Source organism: Ammospiza caudacuta, chromosome 3 (assembly GCF_027887145.1).
Source record: "Ammospiza caudacuta isolate bAmmCau1 chromosome 3, bAmmCau1.pri, whole genome shotgun sequence".
NCBI lineage: Eukaryota > Metazoa > Chordata > Aves > Passeriformes > Passerellidae > Ammospiza > Ammospiza caudacuta.
In genome coordinates this window covers 37,096,161-37,114,809 of record NC_080595.1, presented here as the reverse complement: position 1 = coordinate 37,114,809, position 18,649 = coordinate 37,096,161, and the positions used below count along the sequence as shown (strand labels likewise).

Genomic DNA, 18,649 nt, shown 5'->3' with positions numbered 1-18,649 from the left:
AAAATAAAAGTTAAATTTCTGCTGTAATGTTTCAGAATTGAAACTGATGCCACAGTACTTTAAAGTTCTCAAGAATTTAAGACAGTGACCCATTGCCTCTTCCTGCATTGTAGAAAATAATCAGTTGCATAGAACTAAAACAATGAAGTGAAATTAATTGATACCTGTTCATTTAGAGTTCAGTTGAACCTGCAAGTTCATGCCACAGAGGAGAAAATTAAGAATTCCCCCTCAGCCCCCATGAAGTGAGGGACAGAGGGGGATTTGGAGAAAGCTATCTTTCATAATTGCAAATATTGTATCAGAAAAGATAATCTGCAATGTGAGAATGTAGGTTTTCAGGTTGCATCTTGTATTTAAGCCATCACTGACACTTGAGTATCTATAGTTGAGGATATATTTGTCCCCTTCTTGTTACTCTAAACAGATACTGTCTTAAAATTATGTGTTGTAGTAGAGATTTGTATCATTATAGTCTGTCTTCATAGTTTTGTATCTTGAGCATGGAAAAAACATTGATTCATACAAATTTTCCAGCAGCTAAATGATCACTGGAAAGTGTTGTGTGTAGTGGAATATCAAAGTCAATTATGGATATTCACAATCTATTAACCTGTATAACATTTCCTTTCCTATTTTGGTATGATGAATGGTGGAATCTCTGTCACAAGCTCCCAATGTTATTGTATATGGATGTTCCATCCTCTTTCAGATGCATTTGCTAAATTGTTTCACCAGTCAACTGCTTTATTTTTTTAACAGTATTTGTGTAGTTATTGAATGAATAGGTAATTGCAAGCACTTTGAGGTTTTATCTTAAATATAGTAAGCTTCCTGGTTACAGAAATTGACAAAAAATTATGAATTTCCTGCCATTTCTTTATTTATATTAAATATATGGATGGATTTTTATTTTTTAAAATGAGGTTTAGTTTTAATTTTAGTTACTACTTTTTCTAGCCATCTGTCGCCAACAATAATCTTCTTAAATGTGTCAATATATAAAGGAATTTCTTCTTATTTTGATTTTTTTGGTGGTAGTTTGTGCGGGAGGGTTTTTTCCCCTCTGTTTTTTTTTTTTTGTGGTTTATATTTTGTTTGTGGGTTTTGTCTTTCTTCTGTGGTATGGAAAGAGACTGTTAAAAAGTGTCAAGTATACTTGATAGTGTTCCTTTAGAGCCTTCAGACAATTTGAAAGAGCTGGATTTTCAGGTGGTGTATGTATTACCTATGCTTACTGATGCTGAATAATGATCTCTTCCATCAGCTCTCACAAAGAGGGATCTGCTCTGTCCCTCTCTACTCACTCTTGATTCTCTATACTTGCTCTTGGATCCCAGGCTGGCAATTTGAGTGTCAGTGTCTCCTGGATGTCACCAAGAGGAATTGGTGACTCAACTCATATCGGTAGCTGCTCACCAGTACAAACAAATGGTTTGTACTCATTTCTGAGAGATGAATATGTAGATGTATAGCCAGATCAGTGGAGTTGATTGTGGAATTTTCATTGGCACTTAGATTTAAGCTGAACATATTGTACTGCACCTGATCAGCCTCTGAAAGTCAGCCCTGCTTTGGGAAGGAGGTAGGACATGATGACTTGAAAATTTCACAAAACTTAACTGGTTTTATGGTTCTGTGATTTCTGTGCTGAGTTGTGGTGTTAGCATCTCTCCACAGCTGCATGCTGCTTTCTCCTTGGAGTTATGAGGGGTCCAGAGAATGGTCCCCACAAAACTTGATTTGAATTGAAAATCTTTAGAAATCTCTTCTTAGGTTGGTGCAATCTATACTTGCTATTTCCTCTTCCCTTTGTTTCCCTAATCCCCAAAGCAGACATGCCTATAGCTTTGGTGTTTGTTGACAAATATGTCAGTGAGTGTTACATGTGGAGAATGGACTAATTCCTGCCAATCGTTATGTGGGTGGTATACTTATGAATAGCGATCACTTAAACAGCTTTCTGTTAGTGCTGAAGTTTTTGCAAAAGACTTTTTTTCCCAAGGTCAGGTTTTGGGTTGTTTTTATTACAAAATGTGTGACTCAACGTGTCTCTGTGCTGCACAGTGACTGACTGGAGGGTGCTGCGGGTGCCGAAGCTTTTCACATGCTGGCTTGACTGCTGGTTTCAGCTGGGTCATAGCACAAGGGCTGCAGCTCGTAGTTAGCCCAATTTCCCCAGCTAACATCATCAGAAACTGGGGTTTTTTTTGCATTGCACAGTCAGTCTGTTTCAGGTCTGACCTGAAACCTAGAGGTTGTGTTTCTGGTGTCAATGCTAATTTCCTTTTTCACTGGTCTGAGGAATCTGCTGGAAGAGACTGACCCAGTTGAGTGACTTGTTTTTCTACTACTGCATTCATCCAGCAGTGGTGTAGTAGGTGAAAACTTTGTCAAAGCCTTCAGTACTACAATGCAAGTCCATTGCTGAGCAAGGTCATGGCATTCTGCTGTAAAGGTCAGGGCTTTTGGACTTGGAAATCAACATTGGAGAAAGCACCAGTTCTCATTCCCAGAGTAGGTAGATGTCCTCCTTTCATTTACCTAGTTGCCTTTTTCCAGTATTTTTATCTGCAGCTCTCCACTCATCCAGCAAACACATTTTCCACTAGAAAATGCTAATTTGTAATTTTTTTGATGTATACACACTAAGTATGGTTTCATAAACAAAATTTTTCTTATCTTACAAAATGCGCTTGAACAGTTTAAAACCAATAAGTATTTGGGTAATTAATTGGTTTCTTCCAGTCATAACTGGGAGTGTTGTTGTATTTTTTGGTAATTACACAGAATGAGAAAATTTTAGGAGTAGGAGAGATCCTAGAACAAGTAATTCCTTTTTCAAAATGCATGACATGAATTCACGACAAAAATGGTCATAAACAGATTTTTTAAAATGTTTTTATAAGAATTCCTGTTAAACATTATAGGGATGATAGGATCGTAGGATGCTTTATTCTGCCAGTTTCTCTGTCTGCAATTAATTTAGGATATCTTAATTATGTTATTTTAATACTACAGAAATTAAATATAATGATAGACTTAATTTAGGATTTCATTTTTCTTGCCAACATTCTAAAATATCTGTACTTAAAACAAAATATAATTTTCTTTTCAAAGTCAATGTTCCTGTGAAAATAAAAGCACCTTCTAAGGCCATGTACAAGTGTTAATAAATCGATAATCTGTTTTTATCCTTAGCTAACAGAGTCTAGATCTCAATGACTTTTTTTTTTATGTGGTAGCACTACTAAGTGTGTAATAATTTCAAATGAAAGAGTTGTACAATGTTCTTCTGGTGTCCTAAAACAACTGTTTTGGCACTGCCTGGTTTATATTAATATGTCTGATACTTTCATAGGATTTATACTTTGGTTTGGGGTTATGTGCTTATATATATTTAGTTTTAGCAGATGACCACATATTTATTTATTTTGGCAATATCTTTAATCATTCAGAAGACTTTTATCCCCTAATCCCTTAGTTTTCTAGGCAGACCTAGAGCATCTGTTTGCAATTCTGCCTTGGACATTGCCAGCACAAATTAGTCTTGGAAACTCACTTCACATCTTAGCTTAAAATGTTCACAGACCTTTTCAAGGTTCATGAGCCTTACAAGAACAATTAATACCAAATATGCTCTAATCCAGATTTCCACCCAAGTTTCTTAAAAATCATTACAAATATGAACCTGGCAGTTCCCCTTTCCAGTCAGGTAGGTTAAGGAATTTCTGCTGTGTCTTGTTTATTGGGAGACTGCTGCTGCTCACCTAACCCATAGTTTACCATGAAGAATAAAGAAGAATACTGTAAAATGGTGGTGTGTGTGATTCATCCATCAGTTCCACCAGTCCTTACCTCATCATGCTTGGTTTTTGCCTTTTTTTTTTTGGCAAAAAGCTGAACTTGTGGAATTTTTTTTTTGTTTGTTTTTAAATGAAGACAGTGGTCAAAGCCTTAGGGATTTTTTTTTATCCCTTGAAGAAGGGCTCATCTTCAACAGTGCAAAGACCTAGTATCACGATGGGATCTTTTTATCAAGTTAGGTGAAAAGGTAGCATTGTATGAAGTAGAAAATTGTGGCCCCGATTCAATAAATTATTCTGTGCCAATGTCTTCCATAATATGCTCCCATTTTAAAGTTGGGAGACACCTGGCATATATATATGTTTATATGTAATAGCATAAAGGAAAGCTTTTCAGTTTTGTGAATGTTTCTGTTGTGAAGAAGTTCTACAAAATTCAGGGGTTGCTGATGTGAAGCTAACACATTTTATTAATTGCATGTAACCAGCATGCACTTAGCCTGACTTCAAAAACACTCGTGTACAGCAGAGGGGATGCCACAACTCAGCCCTGCTGAGTAAGGGAGAAATATCTGTATAACAGCAGACTAAAAATTCAATGTGCTTTATGGAAGAAAACAAGAATTATTTTGAGGTAAGAACACAGCTTAATTAAAATATGTAATTTCTCTAATTGACTGCCCTGAACACACATATATTTAAACATAACCTGTTCAATGTAAAAGCCATCATACCAGTAGATCATGCACTACGTGCCCTTTTCAAAATACAGTTTACTTTTAAATCAAATAACCCAAATCAGTGTGGATCATCTCTGGGCTAGGTTTTGGACTTGAAATCTCAGTGGTTCCTTGACTGAATGGAGTTTTGTTGCTGTGAAGAAATATCATTGTCCTCAAAGGTGAATTTTGCCATGGTAACAGGAACTGCATCATACTGGGTTAAAGGTATTCCTTACCTATTTGTCATGAGTTTTATCCTTCCTGTATTGGAATGTTTTTATAATTTTTATTTTGTATTAGCAGAGTACTGCATATACATGCAGCACTTACAAATGCATTCCTCAGGCAAATATTTTAGTAGTGGGACTTGTTTTTTTGTTTGACTGAACTGTGTTCCCTTTGCTACTTCTTCATGAACCCAACTGATCTCTTTTTCAGATGGTGTATTCAGGTTTTGAGAACTCCACCAAAAGAAGTCAAGTAATTTTATGTGAAATTCTTATGTTCAGCTAAAACTGTAGGTGTAATTTGGATTCTTTAACCTGTTTTAATAATCTGTATGCAATTAATCAGAGGCATTAATCCACTTGCTAGCTGAGAAATACTCCCAGTTATTAACAGCCAGTGTCTTGATTAAAATGAAGCAAACCAAAAATCCCTAATCCCCAAACTACACCTGCATCTCCTACTGTTTATGCTGACAATTTGACTTTGCTTTTTTGGTCAGACATTAAGAAGTGACCTTCTTGGGCAGTTATTTCCTGCACAGCCTGAGGAACCAGGGTGACAGAGGTTGGGTGTTTTGCCTCAGTCTGCAAGTCACTTGGTCTTGCCCATGCCCTGTGGAGGAACATTTTCTCTGCATCTCTTATGTGCAACTTTGCTTTGTACAACTCATGCTTTCAGAAGAAACTCAAATCAGTTTTACCTTAGGTAGTTGTTGCAGTCATGTAACAAGAGTGGGGACTCAACATAAGCTACTTAAAGCTGTTGGCATGCTGCAGTGTGTTTGAGTGAAGCATGCGCAGGAGAACCTCTGGCTCTCCCTCCATTTATAATGACAAAGTAACCAATTTGGATGTAAAGTTTGACTGGAGACCAGAATTCAAGCAGTACAGTAAGCTGGATGTAGGGTTTATGTGGATCCCTCTGATACTGCACCAGCCTTTCCAATGTGCACAAGTCACTTGTGTGCACTGGCTGGCGCAGCTGTTGAAGGGGGCGGGTGCCCAAGGTGGTGAGGAACCTCTTGTGAGTTTCACTGTGTTACTGCAGGAGTGGTGGTGGATGTTCAGAAAAGGTGATGAGTTAGAGTGCAACACTTTCAGGAGATACAGGAGGAAATAACAGATATGAGATGAAAAGTCACAGTAGGAATAAAATGCCAATAGAGGTAGTATATGAATGGATAAGAATATATTCTTGTATATGCATGCACTTAAACTTTATATTTTGCAATCTTGATGAAAGTGAGATTTTTATAAAACAGTGTGGTTGCAGTGGGTCATTTCTTCCTGCAAGCTTTTTCAGCTCATTGATTTGAGGGATGGTTGACTTTAGAAATTACCAGAGGCTCATTTTTCTCCAACATATACTGCAGGCATTTATTTTATTCTGCAAAGCAGAGCATTGCTTGTGATTATTTAACTTTTACTGATACCTATAAGCCATATCAGCACTGACATACATTAACAAAATCCCCAGCTCTCTTCCAGCAATTGCCTAGCACAATAAACCTTCACTTTCTTCCTTTGCAACTAAGGAATAACATATTTCTCATTTTCCTGTACTGTGCTCTGCAGAGTCTCATTCCATGGTTGTTGAACTGAAACAAATAATCTGATTTCACTCATGACCCATTGCTAAAGCTACGGTATAATGATTAAAGGCTCATATTTCTTGGCCATGGAGAAAATGAAATTTAACTGACGACTTATAATGATGTAAAAGTAGTACCTTCTGGAACATAAACCCCAATTTTAACTAGGTAATTGTGCAAAATCCATGGCCAATCCATATCAATTTGTGATTTTCCATATTAGTTTAAACCTCATTGCTGTGTCTATGCCCATTTGAAGCTTCTTCAATACCAGTGGCAATTTTTGAAATAGAAAAGTGTGTTCTGATGTATTGTCATTGGAACAAATCAGCAGGAAGGTAAACTGCAATCTCTTAGCTTATGACAGATATTATGGCTTGGCAGCTCCTCTTCTTTTAACATTTGCTATGGAATGTTCTAAGAGAAACATGAGAACTGGTAGCTAACTGTGGGGAAGCATGCTACATGTTGAAATTGCTGTGACTTAATTAAGAAATAGTTTTTTAAAATTAAAATATTAAAACAATAGCTTCAGATTTTTAAAATCACTTGGTTGTTTCTCATGTTGATGCAACATCATTATTCTGTTGCCTGATAAAATGAGCTAGAAATGGAGACACTTTCACTGAAAAATACATGGGAATTTTTAATAAAAAGTTAAGATGAAACAAAAGTAGTTCAAGTTTTATCTTCATTTCTACAGCTCCACAAGGATTTATGGAAACTTATTTGCAAATATTATCTGTGCTTTATCTGTGTAAAATAGTTTTTGGGAGACACTAAATGATTTTGATGTTTCCTAGTTTGAATAGGTCTCTTTTGTGAAGGTATTGACTGTAGTTAGAAATGTAGCAATACTTTTTCAGAACCAGTTTGTGAGAGAGAGCTGCCATTTGCAAGTACACCTGAGCATTTACATATCTTCAAACACATCAGTTAGTGAGATGGAAATTTTCAGGATTACTCCTGGGGTTTGATGCCTTCCTGGTCAAACTGTCAATTCTTCAGCAGGAAAAATTGTACTAAAGCTAGTGATGGCAAGGGGCTCCAAAATACATTTTGGAATTGGGCTGGATTCTTTAAAAAGACCTTTTTGCTGGAAATGGGCAAACTTTAAAGCTTTGAAGAATATAGGTTTTGGTTACTGAAAGTTTCTCTAGAGTAGGTGGGAATTAGACTTAGGCAAATTAACACTAGGGCTCACAGCTGTTAAATTATAATTCCTTTTTTTTCCTCAAAATACATGGGTGTCACTATAGCTAGAGGCATTCCTTTTGACTATGTTTTTGTTTCTCTACTGAAAAAAAAAGAAGGGAAACTTGGATAACTGCTCTCTGAAACTGGAGAAACATCTATTATGCTTTTAGCCATCGGATGTCACCAGAGTACAGAGAGTAAGTATTAGATGATGTGGAACTGATTTATGACTTCCCTGGCTGTTTATTTTGGACTGGGAAGGCTCCAGCCTTGGAGAGGCTTTCTCAAATCAGTAGTCTCAGCATCTTGACCAGTTTCATCATGTCTCTGATTCTCTTAAATTCAGAGTATTGGGCATGAAATAGGTTCAGCATCATGTCCTGCCTCTATAGGGTCATTGACAAGAGTGAAGCAGGAGAGGAAGCAAACAAGAGGTGAACAAATATCACCACACAATTCAGCCTTGGTATTTCCCTGCCTGTTACAGTGGCATGATTGGCAGAGGCCTTGAAAACCACTTGTGTCCCCACTGCACACATAGTGCTGGGATTGCTAATTAGCTCATGTACCTCATTTGCTCCCTGCTGTTGGGTGGTGGTGCCCTGCCAGGTTGGGTGGCTTGGCCTCTGCTCTGCCAGGGGCCTTTTGGGCAGCCCTGGGCACCGCCAGGGCTTTGCTGTAAACACTGAACCTGCAGTGGCTCAGCTGAGTCTGGGGACTTCTGCAGGAGTCTCAGTACAAACATGTTAACTAAGGCACAGGAGACCCTTACAAAGACCTTTGAGAACCAGATGAGGCTCCAGTGAGTCTTTATGGACTTTATGCTTTGAGATGTGAAAAGTTTAATGAGCATGTTTTTTAACAGTAAGATTTCTTCCAGGTGATGTGGCATTATAAATGGACTTTAGGGCATTTTAGTTGTAAAGCTTAACTTTAAGTTTCAGCTACTATATGGACAGTCCTGGTTGAAGGTCTTGCTTTCCATCAGTAATGGTGCAATGCAGGTCTGTGAAAATAAAAATTTGGTTTTAACTACCTTATAGGAGTCAATAGTAAATATATATACATATATGTATGTATATATATGTATATGTATATATATGTTCTGCATTTTCTGAATAATTTCTATGTAGCATTGCTGTTCCTATGCTAACATGAAATACCTTCATTCTTACTGGTGAACATTTCCAGAATTAAGCATTAATGAAGGACCTATAGAATCTACCTTTCAGTGACACATAAATGAGGGACACAGAAGGGGAGACATCCCTTCTGTATTGACATCCAGAATCTGTTGGAGAAATAAATGAGAGATGTGACATAAGAGATTTTATTTCAGCACTTGATAGAAAGAAGCTTTGTAAAATGTTTTCAGATCAATGCTTGGAAGGGCCACTCTGATGTGATCTGAAAATTGCTGTAAGGAGTATAAAGTGAGAAAGGATTTGAGGCTTGTGGGGAAAAAATAACACTTCTTGGAGATGAAAAAACAATGCCTTTGTCATCTATAAAAGGAGAAAGATGTTCTGAAATGGGAAAGGTGTTGAAATAGAGTAAATTAGAGGAAAAATATGAACAGTGACAAGCAAACCAAAATGCCTGCTGGAGATAATGAAATGACAGGGATAAAATACAGAAGATTTGAGGGAAAAATATCATGGAATGTGTCAGTTAATGGTAATTTAAAAGGCTGTGGATCCAACTAAACTGCAAGAGAACTGGTTAGGCAGCTATTTGTAAATTTAGTACAGGTGTTTATTGATTTGCTAAAAGTGATCTTTTATCAGGTTTTCCCAGTGTCTCACAGTTGAGTAGAATAGGTTTTGAGATAAACAGTGGTACTCTCAGGAATAGTCTGCATTTCTAGGAGGTGAGGATGGACTCAATATGAGAAGTGCCTTTGTCTGAGGGAAACTTATGTGCATTTAAAGTGCATCCCAAGAGAAACAGGTACAGCAGAAAACCATCCTGCACTAGAGGGATGGATCAAAGTGGGAAGCAGAATTACAGATGTCAGGAACATTTTCATGTTCTTCTAATGCAAAAGTCTTCACTGGGTTTTTATGAGTTCATGACAAGACCACTTCAGATGTCTTGTGAAACCTCACAATATCAAGATTGCACCTGAGCTGGAAGCAAGCTGTTTCTCTGCCCTTTCTTCTATTTGATAGAAGCACATTTTTCCTGCATTTTACTCACATTTTCTACCTTTGCAGGCTCTTCAGCTTATAAGTAAGCAGAACTGACTATTCTGTTCCAGTCACCTCTATTTGAATCTGAACTTGGATGTGATCTGACCACAAGGGCTAAGCAGATTGAAAATGAAGAGTTCACTTGATGTATATCCTTTCCCAATTCTAAATCTACAGGGCAAAAAGCACTGGTATTTATTTTCAGCCTATCTGTGTTACTATGTCTGTCAAAGATTTTTGCCTGAAATATTTTACTCTTTTGTTTGTCACTTTCAAAATACGTTCCATAGGGAATGAAAGATCTTTTGGGCATAGATGTTCACATTTGGAAAAAGAAAAGCAAGCGAATAGGCATTGCAGGATCTCTAAAAAATGTTTATGCGAAAAATATATATGTGGTCAAGAAAGGAAAGGAGCTAAAAAGAAGAAAAAAGCTCATGAAGATATTCTTCTCTGAGAGGGTCAGAGGGGTTTGTATTTCATTGAAAATTATACATGCATATGATCCCAGAGGCAATACTACCAGGATGTAAATGTTTACATCAGTATGATATTTTAGAGTAACAGCTTTGTTTTGGTGGAACATTGACCTATGGGTTGAAGAAAAAACTACTTAGATATACATCAGATTAATGACAAAATTAATCATTTTTATAGGGAGAAGTGAAAGATGGGATGTTTTATTATACTTCACTTCATTGGATTTTAACCACATGTTCCATAAATGAGCATTTAAAAATTGCATGTAGCTTTTTTTCCAGGTTACTAAGTTATAGATATGACCTTTTCATATTTTGAAATATAATCTTAGTCTTGCACAGTGTTTGGCTTTCTTCTTTGATTGAAATCCCAAGGTGGAATGAATGTAGTGTGTGACTGAAAATAATCTGTTTAAGCCTGAAATTGCTGGAGGGAGGCATGTTGGCATGCCCACTGCAGGGAAGCCCTGGAGATGGCCTTGATTTGTGAGAAAGCAGCTTTGCAGGGCAAGGAGGTGCCACAGACAGTTTGTAGGAGTTCCTGATGCTCTTGGAGCCACCTTCTGCTGTGATGCTGTTTCAGTGCTCTCAGTGGGGGACAGCTGTGAGTTTTGCTGGGGAATAATGACAGTGTTTTCACACAGCCACTGATTTCAGTTGTGAAATCAGTTTGTTTTATTCATCGTGAATGTTGATAAAGTGTGTGTGTGTTTGTACATATACTGTGTGTACACGTCTATAAATGTAAATATATTCTAAAGCCAGGCTTGTCTTCTAGGACAAAAAACTCCTCGTTTTGGGATATGCTGAGCACTTCTGAACGAGTTTTAGGGTCTTGTACTACTGAAATTGCTTCTAATGTAAATATTTTTATTTTTAGTTGAGAGATTTTTTGGTGTTTTCATGTAGCATGAGAGGTAAATGTTGAATGGAAAAGTAGAATTCAAAGTTAAGATTAAATTTCATGCCAATTTGAGAGCCATATGTTTTGATATTTCTTTTTATAAGTTCCTTGACTAATTTTATTGGAAAGCACATCTGAAGCATTTCTCTATTTACCAACTTAGTGGAGAAGGGTATAATTCTGTTCTAGGTTGTATAAAGTAATATAATAAGTGCTACATTTTAGTGTCTTTCTCTTAAAAAAATCCATGTGATTTTTTTGTTTGTTTGGTTTTTTTCAGTTTAACCATGGGAGTGACATCTTTGTGGCTCTAGATAACTTTTCAATTTCAGCAAGGAATGTCTCACCATTCTCTTTCAAAATAGTGCAAAGAGGTTTTGAAAAATCAACGCTCTCTTATCTAAATTTGGCGATACTTCAATCACTGGGTGAACACAAGGACCAGTTTCTATACAGAAGGAAATGAAATCTAGTACTTGGAATTTTTTTTCTTTTTTTCTTTTCCCCAGCCTTGACTTTGGCTCCTGCAACCTCCAAAAGAAAAAAACCCTAAAATTCCAATGAAGATTGTCAGGAAGGGTTATACCGCAATGAAGAAGTGACTAGACCTTTACAAATTTTGTTTAGAATATGTTTTTCAGTTTGCAGACCAGGTATTCTTCAGAAGAAAAAGTAAGATGCAGAAAAGAATGATGGGAGATATACCTACTACACCAAACCAAAAAAAAAAAAATAAGATCCAGAAGCTCTTAAAGTTGTGTGACCCATAAATCTGTGGAGTGTGAATTTTAAAACCGAATACAGACAGTACATATGTAAAAACATAACTGACACCTATTCTAGGCAGAAGGATCATCTTTCTCCTCATCCACTGAATTCTGATTTTTCCTTGTAGAATATATGCACAAATGTTTCAGGGTGTTACATGGATGTCTGGGTATAACAAGAATTACAGAAAATAACAGCAAGTGGGCATTCAGGGTTACAAGTAAGACTTCAGAAACCAAGATTTAAGTTATGGCTAGTCATTCTGAGTGTCAAATTTTTGTTTCTGCTAGTAAGTAGTGTCCTTTAGAGTGCAAATTGTCTTAACTAACCTTTCATCAACAGGTTGGTCATTCATGTGTTCCCTTTTACCTGGACAATGCGATACCACTTCTGTAGAGGGTTCAGGTATGAAATAGATTATAATTTTATTTGGAAGTAAAGTAGGTGTGTTTTCCTTATATAAAAGGTCTTAGTTCTCACTTGAATAATGACTCTGATCTCTGATCACTGATAGCCATCACGGGCTAGCTGTAGTGGCTAACTTTAACTCTAATTCTACCTCCCAGAATGCTATTTCCCAATGCTGCTCTTAGGTTAAAAAAAAATATGAAATTGTGTACCTAACACAATGAAGTGTGCATGTGGAGAATATGGGAGATTTTTTCACTACTTTTAGGAGCAGAGAATTCAGAGCCTTCTTACCTGGTGTACTCATGTTTGCCCAGATCCAGTGTGGGACCTGAGAGCAGTGTACAGCATAACCTTAGGGCAGAAAAGCCTGGCAGCCTTATTTCAGAGGCTATGGGCCATGGGGCTTGTGCAAACCATCTTCTCCTCTGCCAGCTCATCTGAGACTGCAGAGCAGGTCTGGGGTCCTGGCAAGGGAGAGCCATGAGCCTGCCAGGCTGAGCCAAGTCAGCACCCAGGAGCTTGGAACCCCAGCTGTGTCCCTGCTGTGGGCACAACTCACTGGCTGCAGAGTTGTTGCTTGCCCAGGGCTTGGATTTGGGATGTTGCAGACACATTTGCCCTGAGTTGTGCTGCCTGGCCCTCGGCACTGTTCACCCTTGTCCCCAGAGCCACCTTCCCCCGAGTGCCTGGTGCCCGTGTGAGCCAGCAGTGCAGTAGCAGCTGGGGACCAACTGTGTTGCTACACCTCATTATTGGGAGAGAGGTGTGGAGAGAAAGCTGTAATTACATTTAACATAACCACTCTGCTCTCAAATCTACCAAATGTAAGATGGCTGTTGGCTCTTCACAACTTTATTTTTATTATTAGAAGACAGAAGCATATTAGTTAAAATGATGAATGACTTCTTTGCTTACTGTAGGTATTGATTGCTTTCACTTTGTGACAGGTCTGAAATGCACATACTTGAGAGAATCCAAGTAGACTTTATGCACTTGACAGGCTTGACTGAATTGCAAAGGTCTGAGAATTTGTTCAGGAAATTAGTTCAGCTCGATGCACACTGGAAAGAGCTGCTCTTTTCATTCATGTATACAGGGCAGGATTATTAACTGAAAAACTATCAACAACAAAAGTGCAGGAGGGGATTTGTGTGAGATAGTCCTGTTTTCCTGCAAGATGTGGCAGAAGTGTGAATAAACTATGTGGAAAGGCATGTTGAATGCAGTCTGGTAATCAGTTCTATCTGACACTTATTTTGTGAGTAGGGCTGAAAGTCAAGTGCCTGCAATCAGTGGAGAAGTGTAGATGCATTGCCATTATAAATTAAGTAGTCTAATTGTATTTGGTTGACTTTGTTGTGGTATTTGAAATTTATTAGACCATTTCCTGGCATGCAGAAAATATTACGTGATGTTTTTAGAAATGCACATATTTTTTAAGTTACGCGAGTGCAGGTGTGGCTCTGATAGGACCTGTTAGTCCAGGCAAACCTTTGTTAACCTCTTCAATTTCTTAAGATTTTAATCACGTGTTAAAAAAAGGGGAAAAAAGTTCTAAGGAGGATGTGCCCACTCAGGCAATTCCAGTTGAGCTGTCTTACTTGTTTTTCCTCTTTCTTGTAAGTTTTCTTTTGTTTCCTGTCCATATCAACCTCCTGGAAATTGTTCTAGCCACCTCTGCATTTGGTGTTGCTCTTTTGCCTTCTCAGTACACATTGGAAGAGCTAATTCTACGGACAGTGTTTGTAGACCATAATGATGATAAGATTTAGCAATAACCAAATTCCTTAGAGGAAAGATTATTAACCTGACCATAATATTATGTTAGAGGTCAACTGACAACTACTGCTTACTTTGAGTTTTGGTTTTTCTTGTTGTTTTTCATTTTAGTTGTTTGTTGTAGTACAGGGCAAGATGCTCACTTTTGCTTGTTGTTTCATAAGGGGTTTTGGTCATTTGCAAAATCTTGTTTATATTGTGTTGGAAAATAAATAATTTATTTTTGGTTGCTGCATCTTTCCTTTTTGTTGCAGCAGAAATTTTTTTTAGAGATTGAAGTATAACTGAATCCATTATATCAAATTTTGTGCATTTTCTCATCCATTAAATTAGTCACATTCGGTGAGATGCAGTAGGTACCTTTTAGGAGACCTGATACTATCTCCAGGTGAAGTTTACAGGTAATAAGAAATGCATGGGAGTATCTGACAGTGACTTTAAAATTCCTTTAATAAAGCCTATGACATCAATAAAATATTGAAAAGGACAGAAATATACCAGGGAAATTGCATTACTTCTTAAAATGTTCTAAAATACATATATCCTCTATATATGTATACGTGAATCTGACTATAAAGGATTTAAGAGTTAGAGCTTTAGATCATGCTATTTTACACTTAGTATGCCATGTAGCATGATCCAGAGATGTTATAAATACAAAGGAATTTTTTTTTTGGTCCAGGAAGGGGAAAGAAGGATTGGAAGGGAAAGCAATGTTTTCATTAGTAGCTTTACCATTCAGCTTTCTGACAGGCATTCTACATCTACTTGTCATTCAAAGAAATCTCAAAGATGAATGGATAATTCATTCATTAAATGGCACCAGAAGGGAGTTGCCTTATTCAAATAATCTGACTGAAGTGTCAGTTTGACAAAAATTCCAGTTTTGAGTGGTGCTTAGATTTTTGTGTTATGTGTTTGTTACTGCAGCATTGTAACCCTTGGGGACAAGGGTAACAAAGGAAATATTAATGTAAGGTGTTGAAGCTTCTGAGCTTGCTGAGGGAATTTGATGCTTTGTGGCAACACATCTGCTAGTTGTGTTACAAAAGAAAGATGGAATATGTGTTAGTGACTTGACACACTACTGATTCCAGTAAATCCTGGCATCTCTTGGGAAATTCCCAAGAGATATACCAAGGCCAGGTATCCTTGCAGTGCATTAAGGTTATTGCATCTAGCCTTCTGATGGAAGAATGTGAAAACTGTAGGAAGGACTTCTCTTGTGGGTTGTTGTGGGTATCGATTCATTTAAATTCAGCATCCAGAAAGTTTTAATTATTCTGCTTTGGAAATTGCATCTTACCTGTTGCTGCTGGGACTATGTGGTACTTCAGTGTGTTTGGGGCTAAAATTGCACATGCTCCCTTTTCAACTCTGAACTCCTTATTGTATTTTGGTGAATAACATGTAGAACAAACAAAATCTGCCTGCAAAGTGTTTTTGCTTGAGCTTCTAATCTAAATTGAGAAATATATCCTCCTCTACGAGAATGTGGTTAAGCTTGTGTCATTGCTCAACCTTGAAGATGAAACAGCTCTCCCCAGCTGGCAAAATGACGATTTCACACTTGTTTCTAACTCTGAATCATCCTCAGGCATTGCACCTTAAAATCAAACACCTATTGTACATGTACAAGATTTTAGATCCTGTTTATAGAAATCCAACAGTTGCTAGTTTTTTCTGTCTCAAGGGCTGGCTTTTCAGGTAGGAAGATAAAGAATGCTGTTGGAAAATATCTACTTATATCTGAAATGTTTATAAATTACTTTTCTCCTGGTAGTTAGTATGAATATCTACAAAATATTGTGTGACAAAATAGGGGTTTTTATGCAATACAAATGAAAATATTTTTACTTGATTATAATGAACTGTTCATAATGCTCTTCTTAATATTTGACCAATGCAGCAGTCTAAACTCCCCAAATGCTGATAAGAGTCCTAAGGTAATGCACCAGCTCTTACTTTTAATAATTCAAACACAGTAAGACTTTGATATATCAGCAAAATACTTTTCTCACTTATGGGACCTGAGGGAAAGGGGAGGTTGGGTTTTGCTAGAGGATGGATGCTCCATGGCATTTCTGGTGTGCTCCTACTCTTCAGTTTTGGCATCATAGCTGAAATAAGTGGGCTACATTCTTTATCCAGAAGTTCTAGATTGAAGTTTGCGGGCATGCTGATTCTGTCTGGTTTGCATGTGGCCTTTGGATAGATAGTGTTCTACCTTTTTGAAGTCACCCAGAGAAATTAAGATTTGGGAGCAACTGAGTGGTGTAAGTGAAAGAAGGTCACGTTGTAAAGCAGTTGGTCTGGGAATCTGACTCTGTGGTGTTCAGTCTCTAGATGGCTGACTGCAGCAGAGGAGTTTTCTTTTGGTGACAGCAGAGACAGCAAATTACATCTTTTCATTGCATCAGGTGGGAGTGCAAGTAAAAAGTGCACATCTGGTGCTGATGTGCGGACACCAGTAATCTTGCAAAGTAAAGTCCTTAATCTGATCACTTAATCTTGCCCCTTCAGTTTGAAATGGGCTGTTATAGGCAGTTATTTCCCAATTAAATTGGAAAGCTGAATTAATCTATATAATAAAATTTGAGGCAGCTAAATGTAAAACACTATAGCAACCTAAAGATACCATTACTAAAATTACTTTTAGAAGGGGACAGTGGCATGACTGAGCCCTCTTTCCTTGCCTTGTAGAAGGATGGGGAAGGGGGTACTGAGGAATTACTCCTGATGATAATTTGTTGGGTGTAAATGAGCTGTGTTCAGCCTTGTGCAGCTCACAAGGTAATAGTGGCACTGAGTGAGGTACCTGTGCTTCTTCACTGAGATCAGAGGGGCAGCCAGGAGGAAGTCTGAGGGGAAGTAGTAATGGTTGTGCTGTCCACAGAGCCCAGATAATTGTTGTGTCTGTAATGTAAATTGCCCACCGTTGGTTTTAATAGCAACAAAAACCCATAGAGTTTTCCCAGCCTAGTTAATGACCATAACTCACATGAGCAGCCTTGCATGTTAAGAAATGAAAGTGAACACTTTGCAGTGTTACCAGAATAATGCATCATGTTCAGTATCTTCTATGGGAAAATGAAGGGGAAGGGAAGCCTCAAAATCTCTCATTTCTACTCACCCAAAGTCAATATCTTTACTTACACGTCTGAGGTACAAGATTTGCTCTCTGTGTGCTTTCACATTAAATGCTTACTTACTGTCTAAAAATGTACAGAACTTCAGTGATATTTTCTTAAGTCATATAGATAAATTAAGATAGTATCAGAAAACACTGCTACAGTCAGGAGGTGCTTTTAACCTTTAGATTGTAATGTATAGGTCTGGTAGTTCTCCTTCTAGTTTTCATTGGATTTTTATACTTCCCCCATGAATTTTTTTTTTTTCATTGTCCACCGATCAGAAGTGTTTTCTTAGAATAGAAATTTCTGATGACATGTCAACATTGGACTGTGTTATAAAGATAAAATTTGATGTCACAGCTGCAGGTTCACAGCAAGGTCTTGTTTAAGACAGATAGTGATGTTTGCTTAAGACAAGGCTCAGATAGTAAATAGATTAGCTAGCTGTGTTGCACAGCTCTAATTATGATGATATCTACAAAATCAAACTCCTCAGAGTTACAACTACATGACAAAAGCACATTTGATAATTTTCCTGTTAGTCCAAAATGGCCTCAGAGATGCGGAGTGACACAAGTAAAGGGTTGTGACTGTAGCTCTGAATATAACTATGTACAATTTCTTCTTTCATTACAGTGCATTTTCTTGTTTTAAAGATATTTTTTTGTGACTTGGAAAATTTAGAAACTGCTAGTTAGGTAAGAAGGATAAATACAAAACTTGATCTGTATTTATAACCCTTTTTCTTTTTTTTTCTTTCTAAACAGGAATGAAAATCTGCACAGATGCTCTCAGTGCAAGGTTGCTAAATACTGTGGTAGAACTTGTCAGGTAAGATAAAAATAACAGCTATAAAGGGTTTAAGAAAATAGGCATTTGAAGACTTCTTTTACAGTCTCCATAAGTTTTGCATGTTGTCATACCTTCACACTGTAATTTATTTGTAGTTTTGGACAGAGTGGTTAAAAATGCTGGCTTGTTTTATTTGAGTATTTTTAAAGCTACAAATGTGAGATTCTGGTAAGTACAAAAGACAAAAATAAGTTGAAATGTGTGGTGTTTGACTGTACTTGGTGAGAGGGGGAGGAATAATTCCTAAGCTTGTCTGTAGATTGGAAGCTCTGATTCAATTTTGCAGTAAAACAATTTGTATTTCAGGAGTACTTTTTATAATGGTAAATTGTATATTCCAATTTTTTAAGAGGAAATAAGGGTCAAGAATCTGTTGAGAAGAGAAGGCTTTAAGGAAAACTGCATCTCTGAGGAGTTTTTCAAGGAGAAAAGTAGTGCATGGCAGGAGGACAAGGGACAACAGGCTTAAGTTGAAAGACCAGAGGTTTGCATGGGATACAAGGAAAAGCTCTTGACAGCCAAGAGATGGGACAGGCTGGCCAGGGTATTTGTGTGATCTCTGTGTTTGAAGGTTTGGAGACCCTAC

The 18,649-nt window shown here is 37.4% G+C and overlaps 1 protein-coding gene across 2 annotated transcripts in view; it reads left to right on the top strand.

Moving 5' to 3' along the window:
• SMYD3 (SET and MYND domain containing 3) overlaps nt 1–18,649 on the top strand; it is a 379,837-nt gene that overhangs the window by 25,404 nt on the left and 335,784 nt on the right. The window contains exons 1-2 of one of the 2 annotated variants that reach the window (XM_058800810.1): nt 12,236–12,292; nt 17,979–18,042. In XM_058800810.1, the coding sequence (XP_058656793.1) occupies nt 12,264–12,292; nt 17,979–18,042 (93 nt within the window). In that variant the 5' untranslated portion in view covers nt 12,236–12,263. Of the gene's footprint in view, nt 1–12,235; nt 12,293–17,978; nt 18,043–18,649 lie in introns of those variants that run through there. The other variant, XM_058800809.1, reaches the window with a different exon arrangement.